General features: G+C 44.8%; 1 protein-coding gene and 2 pseudogenes across 1 annotated transcript in view; 1 reads left to right on the plus strand and 2 right to left on the minus strand.

Annotated features, from left to right (window-relative positions):
* Window positions 1-23,184, minus strand: part of NECAB1 (N-terminal EF-hand calcium binding protein 1) — a 115,946-nt gene that overhangs the window by 2,259 nt on the left and 90,503 nt on the right. The window contains exons 7-11 of the mRNA XM_075270333.1: window positions 15,358-15,470; window positions 12,763-12,839; window positions 10,455-10,508; window positions 5,176-5,288; window positions 1,219-1,296 (exon numbers count right to left, since the gene is read on the minus strand). Of these exons, the coding sequence (XP_075126434.1) occupies window positions 1,219-1,296; window positions 5,176-5,288; window positions 10,455-10,508; window positions 12,763-12,839; window positions 15,358-15,470 (435 nt within the window). The remainder of the gene's footprint in view (window positions 1-1,218; window positions 1,297-5,175; window positions 5,289-10,454; window positions 10,509-12,762; window positions 12,840-15,357; window positions 15,471-23,184) is intronic.
* LOC142201727 (small nucleolar RNA SNORA17) lies at window positions 8,010-8,121 on the minus strand (annotated as a pseudogene).
* Window positions 8,063-8,209, plus strand: LOC142201724 (small nucleolar RNA SNORA17; annotated as a pseudogene).

Consider the following 23,184-nt stretch of genomic DNA (forward strand, 5'->3'; position numbering starts at 1 on the left):
ACGTAGCTCCCTGCCTTCAGGAGGGAGGGGAAGCTGAGTGCCCGGAGCTGTTTATCTCTCCACCCAGGACAAGTAACATAGCTCCCTGTTCTCAGGAGAGGAGGGGAGCCGAGTGCTCAGATCTGTTTATCTCTCCGCACAGGACAAGTGACGTAGCTCCCTGCTCTCAGGAGGGAGGGGGAGCTGAGTGCTTGGAGCGGTTTATCTCTCCGCCCAAGACAAGTGATGTAGCTTCCTGCTCTCAGGAGAGGAGGGGAGCTGAGTGCTTGGAGCAGCTTGTATTTTTGAGCTGTTTATATCCCTCTTCCAGTTACTGGGTCTGCTAATTGAATTTTGCAGATAAGGGCTGAGACAGGGAGTCTGTTACTTCTGTATATAAACACAGACCTAAAACTGAGTTTATTGCAAGCTGACTCTTGTTCCTGTAGCATGTAAATTTTGGATTCTCATCACCTATCAAATCCAGCTCTGCTACATCAGCTTCATATTGTGCATCTTCCAGTGATACGGTGCTAATTTATTTACAACCATCCCTCATTACTGACTGCAAACATGTACTCCTATGAAGAGAGATAGCAGAGCAAGTGAAACCCCGCCCACCAATGTACCGAGAAAACCAGGAAGTGAACAGAACACACAGCATGGAGGTTGGTGAGCAGGCGAGGTAGGAAAAACCCTTTAATGGTGAATTCGCATGCAGCAAATTTGTAGCAAAATTCTTGCTCCTTAATGTGTCTTCCTTTACAATATGTACTTGTACACAGCCTATAGAATGATATGTCTCTGTTCACACTGGATTTGTCTTTTAGGTGACTTATTGATCTTGCTTACTTCTTCATTGAAGTATTCTTTTCCCGATTGCTTACTCTTACGCACTGCAGAATTTGTATTACCTATGTTCCTGTTTATGTTTTTATATTCGCTTAATCGCTATGTATAGCGCATGTTTTTGTTTGTCTCGCTTTTTTGTCATATTGAAAAATAGAGAAAAATCTTTGAATAAAAAAAAAAAAAAATTGTAGCAAAATTCTTTTGCTACTTTCCCTTTCATCTAAGTTGGTCTTGCATAAAACCATGTTCTTACCACAAAAGGAAAACAACAAAAAACCCATCAGATCAATGGAACTGATTTTTGAGTGTGTAACTTTCTGCAAGCATTTGCCACATGTGACATACTCACGACAAGAGAAGTCTCGCAGGCTAACAATGTAAACTCACTTCTTCCATGTGTTACTGCTTTCCCAAAATTCATAGATGATAAATCGGGATTCATTAGAAAGTCTCTGAATGGAAACACTGTGGAAGACATCAGAGTAATAAAATCGTCAGTCTCATAGATGATCTCTGGAGTATCCTCGCACGCGGACAGTAATAGTTGTTACAATATTCATGTACCTGGGACATAAACAGTTAAAGGGGTTGTCCTGTTATGGACACTTATCCCCTATCCAAAGGACAGGGGATAAGTGTCCCATTGCTGAGGGTCCAATTGAGGGTTCCCCAGTGATCAGGAGGATGGGGGACTGAAAGTGTCCATAACGGGATAACTCCTTTAAAGGGATTCTCTCATTTAGAAAAGTCATATTGAGGTAAGCATATGCCTGAATAGCCTTTAACAAGGCTATTCAGGGGCTTCCTCCAGTTCTGCCAAAGACCCCCCAGTTCTTGTAAAAATATGTAAATAGTTTATGCAAATGAGGCTCAGCAAACACCCTGGGTGTTCCCCAGGGCCAGCGAGCAAACCTCTGAAATGCCCCTCCGCTGTTTGTACTTAATATGCCCTCCTTCTGCAGACCCTCTGTACCGCCCATATATTCAGCATTCTGGCTCTGGGCGGTTGAAATCCTGTGCATGCACAGTAACACTACGTTGTGAGCATTAATGTGCATGCCCGAGCGCCATTTTGTTTTAGAGAATTGCATGACCGTACTGCGCATGTGCAGCACGCTCGTGTAGTTCTCAGGGGATCTGAGCATACTGAGCAACCGTACTGCGTATGCACAACACACTCGTGCAGTTCTCAGGGGGAACTGAGCTACAGGTGCACATGCGCAGTACGATCTCTCAGTATGTTCAGTTCCCCTGAGAACTACATGAGCGTGCTGCACATGCACAGGATTTCAACAGCCTGGAGCGAGAATGCTGAATATATGGGTGGTACAGAGTGTCTGGAGGAGGAGGACATACGGAGTACAAGCAATGGAGGGGTGCCAGGGTGTTTGGTGAGCATACACTGTTTACCTGTTTTCACAAAAACTGGGGGGTCTTTGACAGAACTGGAGGCAGGACCTGAATGGCCTTTTTTAAATGCTATTTAGACATATGCTAATATGCTAAAATCCCTTTAATTCTATCCATTGCTGACAATATACTTCTGTCTTAGTCCACAAGGGCATGTCATTTGTGTAGGTTATATTGGCGTTATCCATATAGAATGGCAGGAATATGTAATGTCCTGAGATACACCTACATTACTGGTATCAATGACTGGCGGACACACATGTGGCTGTTATGTCTCATGGGGTTGTCACACTTATGTGGTGTGAAGAAGTCACTGACGGGACACATCTACATACATAGAGGCCTAGAAGAAGTTCCTGATTTGTAAACAAAATAACTTCTACTATAGAAGTCTGACAATTCACTGCATCTGTTATTCAGTATATTTTTTCCTGTACCTACATTTCTGATCGTTGCGCCCATGTGGGGCCCAAGCTGAGCTTTTGTACCAGGGTCTGTGTCCCTTTAGTTTAGGGCCACAAGTGCACTTGCAATGGACCCTATGGTTGCTGGGCCCCCTTGGGACACTTCTGGATTTGCTGTCTTGGGCGGCAGGTCTGGGCTGCCCCAACTCCAACTCATCAGAGTCCTCCGGATGCCAATGAGTTGCAGACAATGGTGAAGCATGGAGCCATTCACGTCCTCACTCATCACCCTCCGGCCACTGTCTTTGCTCCAGGTGTTCTGGGAGCAGAAGGTGATGCTATTTCTTACATACTGCCTGTTGTTCCCTGAAGACTCCGAGACCAGAGAGATAAGAAAACATTGGAACAGGGAAAAGTGAGTATTAGGCTAAGGCCCCATGGGAAAATTCCTGTGGGAATGCATCGCGGTTCTTCCCGCAGCGCTTTAAACAAAAAGTTCACAGAGTTTTCCTCCGCGGACTTTCTGTTACAATTACCGTTACAAAAGCCACCAGCATTTCCGTAGATATAATTGAAATGCTGCGATTTCCAAAACCGTGCTGGTTTGGAAATTGCAGTGTCCGCGCTGCAGTTTTAAAATGCAAAGTGGGCATGGGATTGGCATGAATCCATCTACTTAGCAGTTACTGTAAAACGCCACGGGCAAATTGCGGCGTTTCCGTCCTGTGGGGCTCTGGGCTTAATGTTTTTTTTTCTTTGCTCGACATATACAGTGGGGGCAACTGAAGAGGGACATGAAGCTATGGGGGCAAACTGGAGGAGGAATATTACACTGTGGGACAACCTGGAGGGCTGCATGAAACTAATGGGCAAAACTGGAGGGGGGCATTAAACTTTAGGGGCAATTTGGAGGGGTTCATGTAACTGTGGGGACAACTGTAGGGCAACATAATATAACGTCTGAGTGGCCATGGAGAGGTGAGACAGTGTAATGTCTGAGGGGGAAGGATAAAGTGTGACACATGCAGGGGCATTTGATTATGTGATGGGCCACTGAGGGGCATTATATTATATAGGGAGGCTTTATACCATGTGAGGGCCACTGAGGGAGGTATTATAATTTGTGGGGGTCTGATACTTTTAGGGGTGGTGAGGGGGAGGGGGGCACCTTTGCACTGTGTTTTTGTCCTCCAAGTGATTTATGTATTTGTATGTATTGCTAATAAAGCAGTATAGTATTATTTTTATAATCCCTGTGGGCTTTGGTATTTTTGTGGTAGTTATCTATGTAGTCCACAGGATGTGATGTGATCAGCCCAGGCTTAGATAGGTTTGACTAATGTTCAGTCTGTGTGACCCCGACATCTGCTGTTGGCAGACAGAAGGGTTGTAAATCACGTACTGTATATGGGTTAGGATGGAAATGGACACTGGATGGCGCCAGCTGCACATGAGAAGTGTGAGCAGTAAGCGGCGCTTTATTATTCATTGTCGTACTCATGTAAAAATCATGATATTGAGCACCTAGATTCTTAGAAAGCTGGCTGTCCTTCTTCTACATTATACTCCCCGTAGTGGGGATCCCTAGCTGCCCCTCACCTTCTCTGACTCATCTGCTGATAGCCGGTACAATATCAGTCACATCCATCAGACAAGACGGTCCATTTAAAAAAAAAAGCAAGACATTTGCCAACCAAAAAGTGCCAAAATATTTAGTTCTGATTGAGACAGATCTCTGGAGTCATGTTAGACTCCTCTGTAAAGTGTCTACATTGCCACTGCCCTCCTGATACCACCAAATGTCCATTGAGAACCACTTTCCCTTCAAACTTTCCCCCTCCTGAAGAAGGACAATATGTTGCTGTATGGCAGTAAACATAGAGAAATCAGATTAACCTATTGTGTGCTAGCTCTACTTTTTGGAAAATTTATGTTCTGAGGGCGTCCAGTGTAAATTTAGGGATCTATGGTTCTTTATAAAAGAATAACAATTTCATGCTGTAAAATCAGTCTCTGATATAACCACTTCAGGCATTATTGGGAGCCAAAATATTTATTATGTTCAGCTCAAAATTCTAATTTTTTTTAAAATTTTTGTTGCTACATACCGTAGGACTTTATTTTGTCATTTTTTATTTTTGCATTTTTTTTCTTTTTCTAATATCCAGAAAACTGTGAATAATTGTAATGTAGGTGGACGAGATTTTGGTTGCCGGGAATGGGACTGGAATCAGTGATGTGGGTATATTAGTGACATTCTGGTTTTGTCTGAGGCTGAGTTCACACAGGGGATTCCACTTCAAAATCCTGACCCCAAAACACGCTCCCATTGAAATCAATAGGAGCCGTTCATTTCTTTTTTCCGCGAGCGGTGTGTTCTGGCTCCTGGAAAAAAGAAGCGACCTGCTCATTCTTCAGGTGGATGCCGCGGACGTCCGCCTGAAGACACTCCCTCCTCCCGACTAGGCCCATTCATTGGGCCTGATCCGGAGCGGAGTGTTGCGACTGGATGCTGGCACACAATACTTACTGTAAACATCCCGTCTCAGAGTTCACAGACTCTACATAGTGTTTCAGGGAAAGACGAAATTCTTCCAGCTCCTCGGCGATCACAGATAGCTGTCGCTGAACGATCATTATGTGCTAAGGAAGTGAAGAAGATTGACATAATGTGACAGTCGTATAAAGAGCAGCCATTAATCATGCATAGTTTGTTGGAACAAAGTCAGATAGAAGAGGAAGGGATCGGAGGAGAATTTCTCTCCGCCTCGCTGACACATGTACATCTGATGCCGGAAGTTCTTTGGAGCATGAAAATTCTACAATGTTCTCATTACTGCTGAATGATCTCTTATTATAAGGCCGGACATTGATTCATTCATTTTATACGTTTGTACAACTATTTTTATATCTTTTTTCTCAGTTCATTCAATAAAAGAGAGAGAGGAAGATAATTGTTCTGAGACCGACATCTCTATCAGGGGCGGAACAAATGGAAGAGGATTCTAATCTTCCGAAATGTAGTTTTGTATTGAAAATAGGGATTTTACTGAACATTAGACTTAAAGAGAGTGTCATCAGAACCGACCACATCAACCCCCAGATAGATAGATAGATAGATAGATAGATAGAGTAGGGTCACCTGAAACCAATAGTGTCTTCCCCTTGTAAATTGGAGCGTCCAATACCAACATTTCACTTTTTTTGTAAATATGCAATTCTTTGGAGCAATGAGGGTATTGCCGGTGCTCTAAAAAGCTAATTTGCAGATTGACAAAAATGGCAACAGAGACATCTATTCAAGACTAGAGATGAGCGAGTAGTACTCGATCGAGTAGGTATTTGATCGAATACTACGGTATTCGAAATACTTGTACTCGATCGACTACTACTCGCTGTTCGAATGTAAAAGTTCGATGCAGAACCAGCGTTTATTGGCCGAATGCTATACAGTCGGACAATCAACGCTGGTTCTTCTCCTACCCTTAGAAGTCTTCTCTGTGCAGCTTCCCCGCGGCGTCTTCCGGCTCTTCATTCTCTCTGCCAGGCATCGGGCCTGGGCACAGCCGACTGCGCATGTCTGCTTGTAGTGCGGACATGCGCAGTCGGCTCTGTCTAGGCCCGATGCCTGGCAGAGTGAATGAAGAGCCGAAAGACGCCGCGGGGACGCTGTAAGGAGAAAACTGCTCGGAGGATCCAGCCCGACCCTCACTCGTGGACTTGGTAAGTATAATTTGATTGAACGTTGCCTACCCCTGAAACGAGCATTTTTCCCCCATAGACTATAAGTAGTAGTCGAATATTGAGGGGCTACTCGAAACGAATATCGAACCTCAAACATTTTACTGTTCGCTCATCTCTATTCAAGAGGGGAAAACAGAGTTTGATTCCGGTGACCTTAACCTATCTGTGGGCTGGGATGATATACTGAGCTCTGATATCTTTTAAAGGGATTTTCTGAGCACCCTCAAAAGTAACCTGTTAATTTGTAGCCTTAAAAATATTTTGTAGGACACAAAAACATGGCTGCTTTTTACTTCTCAGGAAGTGACATCATGTCCATTGGTCGCACGGCCATGTTGCAGCTCAATCCTATTCATTTTAATGGGATGACAATGTGGTATGGCCATGTGACCAACAGACATGATGTCTCTTCCCGAGAAGAACAAAGCAGCCATGTTTTCGAAGTCCTACACAACCTTTTTAAATAGGGATATGCAGCCTTGCAGCACTGGAGTCCTGGGTTCAAATCCCACCAGGAACAACATCTGCAAGGAGTTTGTATGTTCTCCCCGTGTTTTCGTGGATTTCCTCCCATACTACAAAGACATACTGATAGGAAAAAAAAAAAAGTACATTGTTGTCTCTATATGGGGCTGACAATCTACATTTAAAAAAATAAATAAATAGGGATATTAAGGGGTGGATGTAGATAGTTGGTAACGCTGCATGTATTTAGGGATATTGTATGCAGCTTTTGTAGACGTTCCCTTTAACCATGGGCTCCATATAATGGTATTCTTATATTTGGAGTTGATAGAAGTTGACATTTGAACATAATACATTTAAGGAACAAAACATCAAAGGTGAAGCCCAGCAGAACAGCTCGAACACAAGTTCTGAAAAGGTCACAGATCTCCCCCCGCGACTGCCCATCCTCCGCAGGTTTGTATCTTCCTTCTTCTGCCCCGGAATTTTCTTTTATATCACACAAAGGCCACGGCATCCAGTTTTCTAATATGAGGATTAGTTCATTCAGCAAAGATTGATCAACTGTATGTATGTGGACAAGGCACATATGGTTACCCTATAGTACAAGAGGCCGCATATAATACCCAGTAACAGATTTCTCAACGTTCTTCCCACTGAGGTCCACCGGCTTGATGTTACTCCGCGTTCATATTAATTGTGAGGAACATGATCAAAAACATGGCCCAATGGCCATACATATGAGATGAATGTTGATTTTGGGGGGACCTAACATATCGTATGTATTCCAATGTTCATTTGGGATCCATAATGTTGAATCCTTCTTTTGTATACTTAAACCAATCCTTTGTTTTTAAGGTATCTGACAGCAGCTTATTCTCCTCTTCCCATTGAGAAAAAAGCACACGTGCATGCAGGGCCGCCGATAGGCCAGTACTACTGCTACTGGCGTCAGGGGCCCGGCCAAATTTAAAAATGGAGGGGGGGGGGGGGGCGGGCCCCCTGGCGCTGGCAGCAGTCATTGTATGTCCTGTTTGTTTCAACTCAGATCTGCGTCCAGAGGACGCAGATCTGAGTTGAACACATACGTGGCTGAAGCAAGGAGCTGACACAGGTCAGCTCCTCGCTTCGCCGCTGCGGCCTCTCTCGCTGACACATATGCGGCTGAAGCGAGGAGCTGACTTGTGTCAGCTCCTCGCTTCGCCGCTGCGGCCTCTCTCGCTGACACATATGCGGCTGGCTCAGCCGCATATGTATCAGCGAGAGAGGCGGCAGCGGCGAAGCGAGGAGCTGACACAGGTCAGCTCGCTTCAGCCGCTGAAGCGAGGAGCTGACCTGTGTCAGCTCCTCACTTCGCCGCTGCCGCCGGCTACCCGGCAGTGTAGACGCGATGTGATGACGTTACATCGCGTCTACAACTGTGCGCCAGTAAGAGAGAGAGGCGCGCAGGGAGCAGCGGGGGAACGAGGAAAAGGTAAGTGTAATGTGGATTATGTGGAACGTGAAACTGGGGGCAGATGAAGGAGAGGACGGCATGACACTGGGGGCAGAGATGGAGGGACATGAATCTGGGGGCAGAGATGGAGAGGACGGCATGACACTGGGGGCAGAGATGGAGGGACATGAATCTGAGGGCAGAGATGGAGGGGACATGAATCTGGGGGCAGAGATGGAGGGGACATGAATCTGGGGGCAGAGATGGAGGGGACATGAATCTGGGGGCAGAGATGGAGGGGACATGAATCTGGGGGCAGAGATGGGGGGCATGAATCTGGGGGCAGAGATGTGGAGACATGAATCTGGGGGCAGAGATGGAGAGGACATGAATCTGGGGGCAGAGATGGAGGGACATGAATCTGGGGGCAGAGATGGAGGGACATGAATCTGGGGGCAAAGATGGAGGGGACATAAATCTGGGGGCAGAGATGGGGGGACATGAATCTGTGGGCAGAAATGGAGGGGACATGGATCTGGGGGCAGAGATGGAGTGGACATGTACCTGGGGGCAGAGATGGAGGGGACATGAATCTGGGAGCAGAGATGGGGGGACATGAATCTGGGGGCAGAGATGGAGGGGACATGAATCTGGGGGCAGATGAAGGGTGTATATGAAGCTGGGGGAGAGACGGAGGGGGGACATATAATTTACGGGTGACTGTAGGAGAATTATACAGTGTGCGGGCACATGAAAAATTAATGAGTGGGCGGAGTCAACATAACAGTGGGTGGGGCTAAATTTCCCGCGGCGCGCAAAGCTGTATGGCGGCCCTGCGTGCATGTGTATGGGGAGGTCAGGAGTCGGGTAATGGAGTAGGAATCGGAGTTGAAGTTAGAACTAGAGATGAGCGAGTAGTGTTCGATCGAGTAGGTGTTCAATCGAATACTACGGTATTCGAAATACTCGTACTCGATTGAACACTACTAGCTGTTCGAAGTTTAAGGTTCGATGCAGAACCAGCGTTTATTGGCAGAATGCTATACATTCTGCCAATCAACGCTGGTTCTTCTCTTACCTTTAGAAGTCTTCTCTGTGCAGCGTCCCCGCGGCGTCTTCCAGCCGGAATACACTCTGCCTAGGCATCCGGCCTAGGCAGAGCCAACTGCGCATGCGCGGGCATGCCCTCGCATGCGCAGTCGGCTCTGCTCAGGCGTCGGGCCGGGCAACGCCGACCGCGCATGCACAGTCAGCTCTGCCTAGGCCCCAATGCCTAGGCAGAGTGAATTCCAGCCAGAATATCTATAAATACAATACAACCTCCGGCATAAATGGGTTAATAATGGGGTGGGAAATTAGTAGAAGGGTTATGGACACAGCACTGAATGTCTTTGTTACTTCCCAGCACAGATAACTTTGCACACGACGGCTGCAGCCAAGCACTATCCTCAATAGTAGACACCTACATGTACCAGACGCGACCTCCGAAGCCAGAGACTGTGTGTCACTGAAGCCTTCCCATCATAGAGACTGCACTCAATTATAGTAAGAGTTATCATACTACAGTCGTAAGGCAAATATATGGTCTCTATATTGTAAAAATACAAGAGTCAGCTTGATTCCAAAAACAAAAAAAAATCAAATAGGTTGCAACGCGTTAAAAAACAAAGAAATTGGAGGAGGATCAGAACAACAAGCACACAAACCACTAAAACCGTGGCCACCAATGGTGCCCTACAGCCCCCGCTGACTATAATGGGATCTGTCAGGTGTCTATTGTTTTAAACAAACTGCCGGGCAAGTGGAGCTGGTGAGAAACCGTAAAAGGTAAATCAAGTTTTTAAAAAATTTTTGTACTTGGATGAGCCCTTTAATTTGCCTTCTATTTTCAGCATCGCTGATACTCATACCACACATATACGGCACTGCGCGCCACCTACAATGTACTACACTAAGAACAGTGGAGCGAATACTTTCATCTATTCCTTGTAATCTCTCGATGGTAAGCAGGAACGCACTTTTGGAAAAATTTCAAAGAAAAGGAAAAGAAAATCTTTTCATAGTTGTAAAACTTTCTATCGATGGTGGAAAATGTCACATTTAGAAGCTTTTACCGATTGCAGCCAAGTACTCTGCAGGAAAACAGAATTCATTGAATTACTTACTGTATTTGTGCTTCCTTCTAAGATTTCTTCTTCTAGGGGCTCCAGTTTCAGGTCCTTGAAAAACAACAAAATACAGAAATCCAGTAACAGAATGGTAATAGAAACATAATGGTGGGGGGAAGGGAGGTGGTTATCATAATGTATACAAGGTACAAGGGGCAGTTTCCAATAGTAACCCATCTCTTAGTGGGCCCCCTTGAAGTAGGAGAGCAGGAATCTGATTGGCTGTTATGGGTAATGGATCCAGTTTCCTCTGTGACTTTCTACAACCAGCAGCTTCCTCTACCCCCTTCTCCATAGACGTCTATGTAAGAAGTAACTCAGCTTGATAAGGAAATATATGATTTGCTTTGTTCAACTATTTCCTTATTAAGAGAGTCATAATACATAATATTACACGTTATAAGCCATGAGAAAGAAAACCAGTTTGCAGGCCAGCAGATATTCTGGTACATGGCCGACATGAACTCCTGTTTTCTAAGGCCCAGAATCTGCCTCAAATTTCACTTCCAAAATAGGGGGCCACATGGTGGCTCAGTGGTTAGCCCTGCAGCACTAGAGCCCTGGGTTTGAATCCTGCCAAAGGCAAAAAAACATCTGCAAGGAGTTTGTTCTCCCTTTATTCGCGTGGATTTCCATCCCATACTCCAAGACATACTGATAGGGAAAAACATGTACATTGTGAGCCCTATGTGGGGCTCACAATCTACATTTTAAAAAAAATAACAATTCGCTGACTTCAATGGGAGCCACTCGCTTCTTTTTTTCACTAGCTAGTAGCAGAAAAAAGAAGCAAGATGACACCCCTTGCCGCGGATTCTGATGGGGAATCAGCCACGGCGTCTGCGGCGCAAGGCTCCCTCTGATTAGGCCCATTCAAATGGGCCTAATCCGGAGTGGAATGCCGTAACGGGAAGTTGATGCACTGCACCAGCATCCCATCACGGCGGCTACCCGCACGTAATGTTCTCACTCAGAATGCAAATTCCGCCGTGTGAACATACCCTAACAGCGCTAGTCATTTCCCAGGTAATAGTGCCTAGGCCCTCAGTTCTCCAGCCAAACCTTATTTAGTTAGACCCATTAATCTAGTACTGACTGGTGGAGGACCATATAGTTTTGGTTTCATATTAGTTATGATAGAATTGGGTTTTGCAACTTTTTGAGATTGTCAGTACAAACATTTCATAACAGTTTACATTTTTAAGGCGATGTTCACATCTGCATCGTGTGTCTACCTAAATTGTTGGACGAAAAAAGTCCAGCCTATATGACTTGCAGTTAAAAGCAATGAATATATAACATATAATTATAGCCAATAGGGTCCATAGGGCTCCGTACGTGTCCATTGTCTTAGCGGTCTGTGAACATAGTGTCAGTCACTTACTACACTTCAGAAGACTTGCTGTGGCTAGCTGAGGACCCATTTGATAAACCTGATGTTTTTCAGATTTATCAAATAAGACTTTTGACTTTTTCATTACTTTTTTAATGAAAAATTCATAAAATTGATGTAATTTCACAACATTCAGGGGTGTCATAGATCATGGAGTATCATCGCAGGATATCGCAGACTTAGCGTGAGTTCACACGGAGGAAAGCGGAGCGCAATCTGGCACGTATACACGTGTCGGCAGATTGCGCTCCGTAAAAGCTCCCATTCATTTCAATGGGAGTGAGGATCGTATACGCGGTGCTATTTTGCGCAAAATCACGGCCGCAAAATAGTGCCGCGTATACGATCCCGGCTCCCATTGAAATCAATGGGAGCGTATATGGCCCGCAAAATCTCACGCGGCATATATGTGCCACATTACGCGGCACTTTACTCCATGTGAACTCACCCTCAAAAGGATGTTCCCACCAAAGACAGAGGATCAGCTATAAATGTGTGACAGAGGCAGAGACCCACACCTATCTGTATAATGGAAGCTACACCATGTTCTGTGGGGTACCATGAAGCACCAGCGGACATAAAGTAAGACGTATATAGCAATAGCCGAGAGATGACTGGCACCAGGTTAAGTGTCCTTTGGCGCTTTGTGCCAGTTACACCGCCGTCCCTTATTATACAGTAAGCCGACATAGGTTTATAGTCCAAGAAGCCGTATGATGTGAGTATAGACTGAAATCTCCATGGCTGACACTGTGCACTGTGCTATCTGTATCTCCTCCTATACAAACCCTTTAGTATCAGTGTGATACCCGCTACAAAGCCCCGTAACAGTAGGGGAGTGCGAGCTGCTCGTAACAAGAAAACGGAACTACGGTTTACAGGAAGAAAAGCTCCGGCGATGGATTTCAATACCTTCTTCTCCAGTCTGTCAATTAGTTTCTGAAGTCTGTTTATCTGGGTCATCCACTGGTTGTCTTCGTCTAGCAAGCCTACGGGAAGAATAAATAAGTAATAGAATGTAAAATACTCCAGATCTCAGTATGTAGGAATAGCACTAGTGAGGTGAGACCGCGTACACGTCTGTATATTTATCACACGATGGGCCGCATGTATAACAAAGCATCACTCCATAGTCCCAGAAAGGTACCAAGGAAACTTATTACTAAGAATTAAGCGGATATCTGAGTCCGAACCGATATTCTGACCATTATCGCACAGTCCGCAGCACAATAATGGTTAAGGTATATATAGAAGTACTGGAGGTCATATACTCAGTGGTGTAGCTACAATCTTCTGCCCCTCAACTATCACCTGCCCTTTATATCCTTCTGTATACCTGTATACGTCTTTATATGGTAGAGGAGCATATTTGGACCACTCAGGATGCTGGATTTAGGAGGGTCTGCATTTAAAAGGGTATTCCAGTCAGAGTTGGTTACCCCTTAACCAAAAGATAGGGAATGACTTGTTGATTGGTGGGGTCCGATCACTGTAACCCCCAACAATCACAAGGATTTTGCACTCCAGTTTTGAAGGGAGCAATAGGATGGACAGCATCAGTGGTGTAACTAAAATCTTGTGGGCCCCAGTGCAATCTTTTGTCCGGGGCCCCTACCTCATCCCTACTGTGAATTCTTGATAGTGATGGTTACAGATACTAAGGCGTTTAATCCCCCTTAGTGTGGTTAGGGGGAATCTGTGGGTCTCCTTGGCTTATTGGCCAAATGGAAGCTGCAATCTCAGTACTGATGCCAGTGCTTATGGGCCCCTTAAGGCTCCTGGGCCCTGGTGCGACTGCACCCTCTGCACCCCCTCAAGTTATGACCCTGGACAGCATTGCTCCCTCCATTCATTTCAATGCAACTGCCAGAGATTGCTGAAACACCACACTCAGCTATCCCATTCAGTGATCCCATTGAAATGGATTGAGTTACAATTGCTGTCCCTCTTGCCGTGCCATTCATAACTGGTGAATGGAGAGGATCCCAGCAGTTGGAGCCCCCCTGATCAGTAAGTTACCCTATATCCTTTGGTCTAACTGAACTACCCCTTTAAAGAGGACCTTTCATGGATTTGGGCACATGCAGTGTTATATACCGTTGGAAAGCCGACAGTGCGCTTTCCAATTTGTGCCCCGGGTGAAGAGCTATCAGTCCCGGTACTGTAGCTCTTTACAGTCAGTCTGTCAGGAACGTCCTTCTCCACAGCAGCGCCTATAGCGCTGGAACACAGATTGGGAAAGCCAACAGGGTGTTGAATTCAGCGGTATATAAAACCGTATGTCCCCAAATCCATGAAAGGACCTCTTTAAATACTGTAGCTGAGCATCTTCATGAATTGTGCAGAAGAGACAATGCTAACTAAAAATCGTGGAAATATAAAAGTGAGATGTATATACAGTACTATTGTATATCACATCTATTTACCAGGTCACATTGTGCTATTATATTACTGTCCTAGTCTAAGTCAATAGCTTTATATCTTAGCATCATAGAATCACCAGTCTAGCAAAAGTGTAAACTGTATGTGTGTGGATAAATAGATAGATATATAGATAGACATACATGATTTATGTTATCTACTAGCATCTGCCCGCGACTTCGTCTGCGGGTTGGAGTTGGCCCTGAGCCGCTGATATTCAGGCAATCCGCCGTGTGTCACCACATCCACTCCTGCGCACCCCTCTCCCATTTGCTCCTTGCCTGTCCCCGTGGGATCTTTACCTACCAGCTGCTCCTGGCTCCCCGCAGCCACCCTTGTTCCTCACGCTCATGCCCCTTCCTGCCCCGTTGCCCCCAGCCCCCCTTTCTCTCCCATGGCCCCAGCCACACCCCGTAGCACCAAGACCAGTAAGTTGAGTGCGGCGTCGGGGACTGTTGCGGGCTGCCGAGGACTTCCAGTGCTACGGCCTAGGCTACAGCCGCCAAGTGGTGGCGCCCTGGAAGATGTTGTGTATGTCGGTAATGTGCGCATGCTCTTGCAAATACAGTGTAGTTGCTGTGGCTGGCCGGGCAGTGTCGCGGATCCCGATTGTGCTGGTGTTTGGCAAAGATGCCGGGTCCGGAGCGTGGAAGAGGTAGGCCGCTGGAGTAACCTTAACGTGAGCAGGGAAGTGTGAAAGTATATGTAAATGTTATTGCCTGGGGTTAGGGGCTAGCCCGGAGGCGGCAATAGGGAGTTTGTGGCTTGCTATGCTAAGAAGTGTGTGGGATTGCAGACCTGCTGCTATGAGTTCTGGTTTTCTGCGCCTCCTGCCAAGAACGTATGTCCGTGATTGTGACAAAAAGTAGCCTATCAATCTTGCCTATGAACTATGTTTGTGGAAAATTTCACGCAAATCGGTTGAGCGGTTTTTGCGTGATTGAGGAACAAACATCTAAACATCCAAACTCAGAAGCTTTCACCTTTATAATATTAGTAGAATTAGAGACTGATCTCTTAATATATCAGCAAAGTAAACATCATGAATACTAAATCTGGTAAAAGAAGAAAGTTAATGAAACATACCAAGGCTAAACTGCGGACTGTTAGGAGAGAAGCTGTTATTCCTCTGGAGTCTTCGATTGGATCGTTTCCCTGACCACGGGATAGAAAGCACATGAGGCTTTGTAGGACCTTGTCTGTAGATAAACAGGAAAAGTATTTTGCTGTTGCTTTATACAGGGGAAAAGAGGTGTGAAAATGTAAATATGAAGAAAATAAAAAAAAATATCTATCTATCTATCTATCTATCTATCTATCTATCTATCTATCTCATATCTATCTATCTATCTATCTATCTATCTATCTCCTATCTATCTATCTATCTATCTATCTATCTATCATATCCAGTTAGACCACAAAGTGATTGAGTAATAAATCTCGGTTTATGGCTGCTGCCAGGTAATACTTAGGGGTTCCCCTTTCCTGCAGACAGTTAATGCCATATAAAAGTATGTTCAGTTCTGGGAAAAACTTCTGCCCCAGTGGTGACCCCTAACACACGATATCACCCAGAAGCCTGGAAATGAACCTGGAGAGAGCTGAAGACACCAAAAGGAGACTCTGAGGAGGTGAGAGAAAGGGAGTATGAGGTTGGGCCCCCCCCTGGCGTAAACACCGCAGAAAAAAACGCTCCATACAGTCCCTGCTTAGTGAATCCCATCCACACATGCTAGGATTTCCAATACCACTGCGTTTTTGGAAATCGCAGCATGTCAATTATACCCATGGAAATGCCGACAGTTTCTCTATAGGAAAAGCGCCGCGGGAAAAACTGCAAAGAGACCCCGAAATATAAGAATTTCAATTTCACTTCTATTCAAACTTGTTCAACCTGAAACAAATCTTTGCACTGAAGATACCGAAAGTGAAATGAAACAATTCTTTAGCGGTTTGTTCATTCTTAATCTGCAGTTATCTGATAGTTCTAGCGGCCGAATAAATGCAGAACATATTTGTAATAAATGAGATTTTCTTAACAGATGCAGCACATTGCTCTGCAATCGTCATCGGCACCTGCTAATATCCCAGACAGGAATGCCGGGAATATTGAGAGGCCTCATTACCATACATGATTGCTTTTAATCACTGCTAAAGATTTTGCAGAGATTTGTCTAATTGCCAACCTCTTAGCTTCACAGTCAGCTATTATGTAAAAAATAGCTTTGGATGCTGAAGGATCTGTGACAGTTACTGGGGCCGATGTGAGGAACACAGCCAAAAGTGCCATAGGGGATGTTATTTATAACCACGTAAACCTATGTTTAAACCTATATGTCCTTTACATACCATACATATATAGGACAAACTGTGGGCACCTCACTGCAAAAAAAACACTTGAGGGATGGTTCCGAGGGGAAAGAAGAGCCATGAAGTTTGCTATTCCAAGAATTTGGCGAGAGCCTACCGACCACTCAACCATCTGCTACTTTTGCATGGTCGATCCTTCCAAACGTAGAAGTGACAAGAGTGTTCCTCCAGTGGCGTATCCTGATATCCCATCATCAATTGCTCCAGTACCACACTGCACTGAGCTCCCCATACCTGCACCTCCTGATAGAAGTAAGCCATCATCAGAAGAAAGTGGCATATCAGATTTTGAACAAGTAGATGAAACTTATCCAGTCTATAGTGTCAGTAGGGGAGAAACAGAGAGATACTACCCCAATCAAAAGGATCTCAACGACTTAATACAAGATATGGGACTCAAAGTCCAATGCTGAACTACTGACATCTAGACTGAAGCAGTGGAACCTTCTGGATGAAAGTGTTCAAGTTGCGGAGCAGCGGAAGCGGCATTGTGATGGTCTGTGCTACTGTCACAACGTCACTGGTTTATTCCTTGCAGTTGGTATTGTCTTTAACCCACAAGAGAGGTGACTTTTTATAGATAGCTCATCTAGAAGTTTAAAGGCTGTACTGCTACATAATGGGAACAAGTATCCGTCTATTCCTTTGGCTCAAACTGTACACTTAAAGGAGGACTACAACAATGTCAAGACATTGTTGGAGATGCTGAGATATGCTACTCATTGTTGGGATGTTATTGGAGATTTTAAGATAGTAGCGTTTCTTATGTGTTTACAGGGTGGTAACACAAAATATCTCTGCTACCTTTGCCTATGGGACAGCAGGAACAAGAATGCGCATTGCCACCAGAGGAACTGGCCACAACGTACTGAGTTCTCTTTAGGAAAGAGCAACATGGGAGGCGCTGTTGGAGCCCCACAAGGTGCTAATGCAGGACTTACAGTAATGTACAATCACATTATTTTTCTATGACATTTTGTTATTGTATATGAAGCTAGACAGATGAATATAGTCGTTATTTTTACTACTATCAGACATTTTTATTGTTTTCGATGCCCTGGTCATAAAAACAAAGTTGATTAATAATAAATTGTATTTTCTGTAATGTCAACCTATTCACTGTTAGGGAATAACATTTGATGAACAAGGACAAAAACTCTGTTACATAGTGTTATGTATGTGGTGGTGAGGCGGGCCTTCAGCTGCCTGGTGCACTGCACTTGCCACTCAGACCCCTACTGTATCCCTACCAGACCCCTACTGAGACCCCTACTATCTACCTACTCAGACCCCTACTATCTACCTACTCAGACCCCTACTATCTCCCTACCAGACCCCTACCATCTACCTACCAGACCCTTACTATCTCCCTAACAGACCCCTACTATCTACCTACCAGACTCCTACTATCTCCGTACCAGACCCCTACTGAGACCCCTACTATCTACCTACTGAGACCCCTACTATCTACCTACTGAGACCCCTACTATCTACCTACCAGACTCCTACTATCTCCCTACCAGACCCTTACTATCTCCCTAACAGACCCCTACCATCTACCTACCAGACCCCTACTATCTCCCTACCAGACCCTTACTATCTCCCTAACAGACCCCTACTATCTACCTACCAGGCTCCTACTATCTCCGTACCAGACCCCTACTGAGACCCCTACTATCTACCTACTGAGACCCCTTCTATCTACCTACCAGACTCCTATTATCTCCCTACCAGACCCTTACTATCTCCCTAACAGACCCCTACTATCTCCCTACCAGACCCCTACCATCTACCTACCAGACCCCTACTGTCTCCCTACTAGACCCTTACTATCTCCCTAACAGACCCCTACTATCTCCCTAACAGACCCCTACTATCTACCTACCAGACTCCTACTATCTCCGTACCAGACCCCTACTGAGACCCCTACTATCTACCTACTGAGACCCCTACTATCTATCTACTGAAACCCCTACTATCTACCTACTCAGACCCCTATTATCTACCTACTGAGACCCCTACTATCTACCTACTGAGACCCCTACTATCTACCTACTGAGACCCCTAATATCTACCTACCTAGAGGAGCCCAAGAGGACATGATTTTCTATCCCAGTTGGTCCAGTAGTATGTATCTCAGATCTAGAGACCATGGAGACTAATCAATCCATGTCTATAGACATTAGTTAAGAGACTTATGGTATAATCCAGTTCAAGGGTCTGCTCTAAAAGTTGCATTTACATAACTTTTAATATTTTTCCCTTAGAAAGGTGTATGTTGTAGTGAAGGTAATCTTATTGCCAGTGACTGTATGTGTGTGTTATTTACTCTATTCTGGTCCTCAGCCGTGTCACGTGACCCACATTGACATGTTCTATGTGTGAACAGGAGGTCCATTTCTCTAGTCAGCTAAAACTCCCGAAGCCGAGGCAGCGCCGCCTACTGGATCCACAACACACCTGATCTAAGCCACTCCATTCTAGACTCAGCCCTCACATCAAAACTCCCATAAGAATGAATGAAGAAACTGACTCCTGCCCACACCTTAGGTCATGTGACATAGCTGAGGACCAGAAGAGAGTGGAGAGCTCACAAATACAGCCACTAGTATGAAGATCTAAGAGACCGCAGATATGGCCACTGTTATCCATGGACTATTTTGTATCACATTCAAATGAATGAGCCTAAGGTGTAATACTGGACAAAACCAATTGTCAAGGGTGACACCATTTCTAGAAATCAGGCATACCTTTTTCCTGATCTCATACAATAGCTTTAAATTTCTTTGCAAATATAATTTTCTTACACAGGGATATAAAATAAGATTATATCATTCCTGGCATTAACAGATTTGTCAAAGACATCTGCAAAACCTTTAGGCTGTGGCCTCACATTGCGGAAAAGGAACTTTTTGGCTAAGGCCCCACGTTGCGGAAATGCAGCTTCTTTTGTTGCAGATTTTGCTGTGTTTTTTTTTAGCCAAAGCCAAGAATGGCTACATAAGGAATGGGAAATACACTATGTGATCAAAAGTATCCAGACACCCCCAAAAACATACGTTTTTCATATTAGGTGCATTGTGCTGCCACCTACTGCCAGGTACTCCATATCAGCGACCTCAGTAGACATTAGACATCGTGAGAGAGCAGAATGGGGCGCTCCACGGAACTCACGGACTTCGAACGTGGTCAGGTGATTGGATGCCACACATCACACAGGTCAATGCCAAACGACGCCTCGCTTGGTGTAAGGAGCGTAAATATTGGACGATTGAACAGTGGAAAAACGTTGTGTGGAGTGACAAATCACGCTACACAATGTGGCGATCCGATGGCAGGGTGTGGGTATGGCGAATGCCCGGTGAACGTCATCTGCCAGCGTGTGTAGTGCCAACAGTAAAATTCGGAGGTGGAGGTGTTATGGTGTGGTTGTGTTTTTCATGGAGGGGGCTTGCACCCCTTGTTGTTTTGCGTGGCACTATCACAGCACAGGCCTACATTGATGTTTTAAACACCTTCTTGCTTCCCACTGTTGAAGAGCAATTCGGGGATGGCGATTGCATCTTACAACATGATCGAGCACCTGTTCATACTGCACGGCCTGTGGCGGAGTGGTTACACCACAATAACATCTCTGTAATGGACTGGCCTGCACAGAGTCCTGACTTGAATCCTATAGAACACCTTTGGGATGTTTTGGAACGCTGACTTGGTGCCAGGCCTCACCGACCTACATCTATACCTCTCCTCAGTGCAGCACTCCGTGAAGAATGGGCTGCCATTCCCCAAGAAACCTTCCAGCACCTGACTGAACGTCTGCCTGCGAGAGTGGAAGCCGTCATCAAGGCTAAGGGTGGGCCAACACCATATTGTATCCAGCATTACCGATGGAGGGCGCCACCAACTTGTAAGTCATTTTCAGCCAGATGTCCGGATACTTTTGATCACATAGTGTATTTACCATAGGAAATTCTTATAAGGAGAACTGCCTGGTCTATACCCCTATAAGACCAATACCTCCTAATGTATACATGGTACCTATAGCATGCAAAATCAGCCAGTCTCATTGAGGACCAGAAGTGTATGGCATAAAGGAACTACTGTATATCTCCAGACAACTTCCTGAAATGGCCAGAAGCAGTTGTCCATTCATATATCCTTTCTGAAAATGTGACCTGCAGCCTGTTTCCGGAGTCTGTTTTATGCTGCCTCTTCTATAGGATCCTGAAATAGTATTTGATCTGTTTTGTATGTAAGCTTCAGCACAGGAATGACATAGCGGTAAGATATTGTGAATGAATTAGACAGGAATGTATTATGCAAGCTTCATTACAATGCATGAGATTTGCTTTCATTAATTATACATTTCAATGCTCGGTCTCCTTTTGTCTGCGTTCATTTTGTGTGAAAGCTACAAAGTGTAAAAGAGACAGAAAGAAAGTAATGAGAAGATCCTTATACGTGGGCCGGCTGGTACAGTGCGTGCCAAGTCATGACTACCGCATGGAGAAAACTTCATTATGGTAGCCATACAGTGACTCATAAGAGCCGGGCACCTCAACAGAAAAGTGACATTAATATTTAGTAGATCCTCCTTTTGCAAAGATAACAGCCTCTAGTCGCTTCCTGTAGCTTTTAATCAGTTCCTGGATCCTGGATAAAGGTATTTTGGACCATTTCTTTCTACAAAACAATTCAAGTTCAGTTAAGTTTGATGGTCGCCGAACATGGACAGCCCGCTCTCAAATGATCTGAAAACAAAGATTGTTCAACATAGTTGTTCAGGGGAAGGATACAAAAAGTTGTCTCAGAGATTTAACCTGTCAGTTTCCACTGTGAGGAACATAGTAAGGAAATGGAAGACCACAGGGACAGTTCTTGTTAAGCCCAGAAGTGGCAGGCCAAGAAAAATATCAGAAAGGCAGAGAAGAAGAATGGTGAGAACAGTCAAGGACAATCCACAGACCACCTCCAAAGAGCTGCAGCATCATCTTGCTGCAGATGGTGTCACTGTGCATCGGTCAGCAATACAGCGCACTTTGCACAAGGAGAAGCTGTATGGGAGAGTGATGAGAAAGAAGCCGTTTCTGCACGTACGCCACAAATAGAGTTGCCTGAGGTATGCAAAAGCACATTTGGAGAAGCCAACTTCATTTTGGAAACAAAGATTGAGTTGTTTGGTTATAAAAAAAGGCGTTATGCATGGCGTCCAAAAAGAAACAGCATTCCAAGAAAAACACTTGCTACCCACTGTAAAATTTGGTGGAGGTTCCATCATGCTTTGGGGCTGTGTGGCCAATGCCGGCATTGGGAATCTTGTTAAAGTTGAGAGTCGCATGGATTCCACTCAGTATCAGCAGATTCTTGAGAATAATGTTCAAGAATCAGTGACGAAGTTGAAGTTACGCCGGGGATGGATATTTCAGCAAGACAATGATCCAAAACACCGCTCCAAATCCTCAGGCATTCATGCAGAGGAACAATTACAATGTTCTGGAATGGCCATCCCAGTCCCCAGACCTGAATATCATTGAACATCTGTGGGATGATTGGAAGCGGGCTGTCCATGCTCGGCGACCATCTAACTTAACTGAACTTGAATTGTTTGTCCAAAATACCTTCATCCAGGATCCAGGAACTGATTAAAAGCTACAGGAAGCGACTAGAGGCTGTTATCTTTGCAAAAGGAGGATCTACTAAATATTAATGTCACTTTTCTGTTGAGGTGCCCATACTTTTGCACCAGTCAAATTTTGGTTTAATGCATATTGCACATTTTCTGTTAGTACAATAAACCTCATTTCAATCCTGAAATATTACTGTGTCCATCAGTTATTAGATATATCAAACTGAAATGGCTGCTGCAAACACCAAAATATTTAGAACTAAAAATGATTAAGATTAATAGGGGTGCCCAAACTTTTTCATAGGACTGTATATTTTTAGCCTAGAAGATAGGTCACTATCTCCAGTTTGCTGGGGTTGTGATACCCGACATTCCCACCTCTCAGCAGCTGACACACAGAGAACGGAGCAGGAAGCAGACAGCTCTGTATAGTGTCAAAGCCAGTCCCATTTACTTGAATGGGAGATAAACTGCAGTAACTCAGTTTGATATTGATATTCCCACTTTCATCTTTTACATGGGCCAAATATCATTAAAGGGGACCTCTCACCACCTCCACCAACTCCAGTTCTTTTTATAGCTGTCACTCCACTGATTCCGGCACCGTTGGAATTTTCTCCTTATTCCGTGCTGTTAGTTTCATCACCCATTATGCTAATTAGGTTCTCTAATGTCAGGTGGGCGGGGCCGGCTGTAGCAGACAGACTGGGATCATTCATCTGACAGTAGAAAGCATAACCATACTGAAAATAAGAGAAATAATTGGCCTTTTCCTACAACAGTTTTTACCTGTATCTCTCTCCCTTGGCATTCCTGTTATGTTCCCCCGATTCTGGAGATATCGGTGCCTTTATAACAGCACTGATCTCTCCTCACTGTCAGAAGAGCATTCCTGACAGTCTCTCTTGGCTGTGAGA

The sequence above is a fragment of the Leptodactylus fuscus genome, chromosome 4, assembly GCF_031893055.1.
Source record: "Leptodactylus fuscus isolate aLepFus1 chromosome 4, aLepFus1.hap2, whole genome shotgun sequence".
Classification (NCBI taxonomy): Eukaryota; Metazoa; Chordata; class Amphibia; order Anura; family Leptodactylidae; genus Leptodactylus; species Leptodactylus fuscus.